The 1,285-nt window shown below is 38.8% G+C and overlaps 1 protein-coding gene across 1 annotated transcript in view; it reads right to left on the bottom strand.

Moving 5' to 3' along the window:
- HLCS (holocarboxylase synthetase (biotin-(proprionyl-CoA-carboxylase (ATP-hydrolysing)) ligase)) overlaps positions 1-256 on the bottom strand; it is a 270,601-nt gene extending 270,345 nt beyond the window's left edge. The window contains exon 1 of the mRNA XM_006886783.1: positions 205-256. Coding sequence (XP_006886845.1) covers positions 205-256 — 52 coding nt within the window. The remainder of the gene's footprint in view (positions 1-204) is intronic.
- Between the last annotated feature and the right edge of the window lie 1,029 nt (positions 257-1,285).

The raw sequence follows: 1,285 nt of genomic DNA, 5'->3' as shown, positions 1-1,285 counted from the left end.
TTGGCTGGGAGGAGGGTAGAGAGAATAGTGCAACAATGAATGAATGGAAACCCAAAATCTCTGTAAATGTTTATGAAAATTAATAAAATTATAGAAAAAAAAGAAAATAAGCATTGTCGTTAAGCCATCCTGGACTGTTTGGCAGTTGTTAAGCAAAAAAATGTGATGCTTTGTTTTTATGAAAACATTTCCTAATGTACTTACAAATGATCTTTTGAGGTACCAGCCCATTGTCCATCTGAAGTCTATCTTCCATAAACGCTACCCCCAGCTTGCTGAAGTCATCCACGCTGGCTTCAGCGATTAACTGATGAGGATCTCCAGGTCTGCTAGCTAACAGCAAGCAACAGTCTGACCACTTCACAATCTGACAAAAAGCAGGAGAGAGAGGTTGACATTTTTCCATCTGTATAATAAACAAGTCTTTTGTTCTTCTTTTCAGCTCTCTACCATTAAATCCTAGTTACAGGTCATGAATTGGGAGGTATCACATTTTATTCATATCAGCTGTTTGGGTACAAATATTCTCATTTCTACTCCACAACAGTGCTTAACCAATTGCTATCAGGTTCCCATTCATGGTACCACATATCTGTCATGGTAGGATCATGCTCCAGAGAGCTTTCAGTAGTTGATTTTTCAGAGGCAGAAAGTCAAATTTTTCTTCCAAGGTGCCTTTGGGTGAACTCAAACCTTCTATGATGCATGTGTGCACAGGATGCATGTGCACGCAGGTATAAAAATGCAGACAAAGCACTAAATGTAATTTCAGAGTCTAAAAGTCATTCTCAAAGAGCACAAAGGAAAAAGGGCCATTCCCAATCTGAAAGACAGAATGGTCCTTAGTTGTTGTTGTGTGCCTTCAGGTCAGAACTAACTCAAAGCTGACTCTCATTCAGATTTTCAGAGGCTGCAGCTCAAAGATTCTAATCATCTACCTTTGGCTTGGCAGTGTGATTCCTTACCCACTAGGCCACCAGAACTCCCCATCAGTAATAGAAAATAAGAAGCGAATAGTAAATCCACATTAAAAGATCAAGATCAAGCTGTCTCAAAGTATGATCCAACAACTGATAGGTCCAGGGCCCCAGGACACAATAAACTTTAGGGTCTTGGCCTCTCCTTCCTACACTAGCCCCCTGGGGTTTCCTATGTCAAATACATTTTTATCAACTGATCTGATTCAAAGTTAACTATAAAGTGAAGACAAGATTTCTCAATTTATTAACTTCACCAATAAATATTATACTCAACTAAAATGTTATCAATTTAGTTATGAGCTCTG

Source organism: Elephantulus edwardii, unplaced genomic scaffold (assembly GCF_000299155.1).
Source record: "Elephantulus edwardii isolate Elephantulus edwardi_28Jun2011 unplaced genomic scaffold, EleEdw1.0 scaffold00051, whole genome shotgun sequence".
Taxonomy (NCBI): Eukaryota; Metazoa; Chordata; class Mammalia; order Macroscelidea; family Macroscelididae; genus Elephantulus; species Elephantulus edwardii.
The sequence above is the reverse complement of the archived record's forward strand: the minus strand, read 5'-3'. Positions and strand labels throughout refer to the sequence as shown.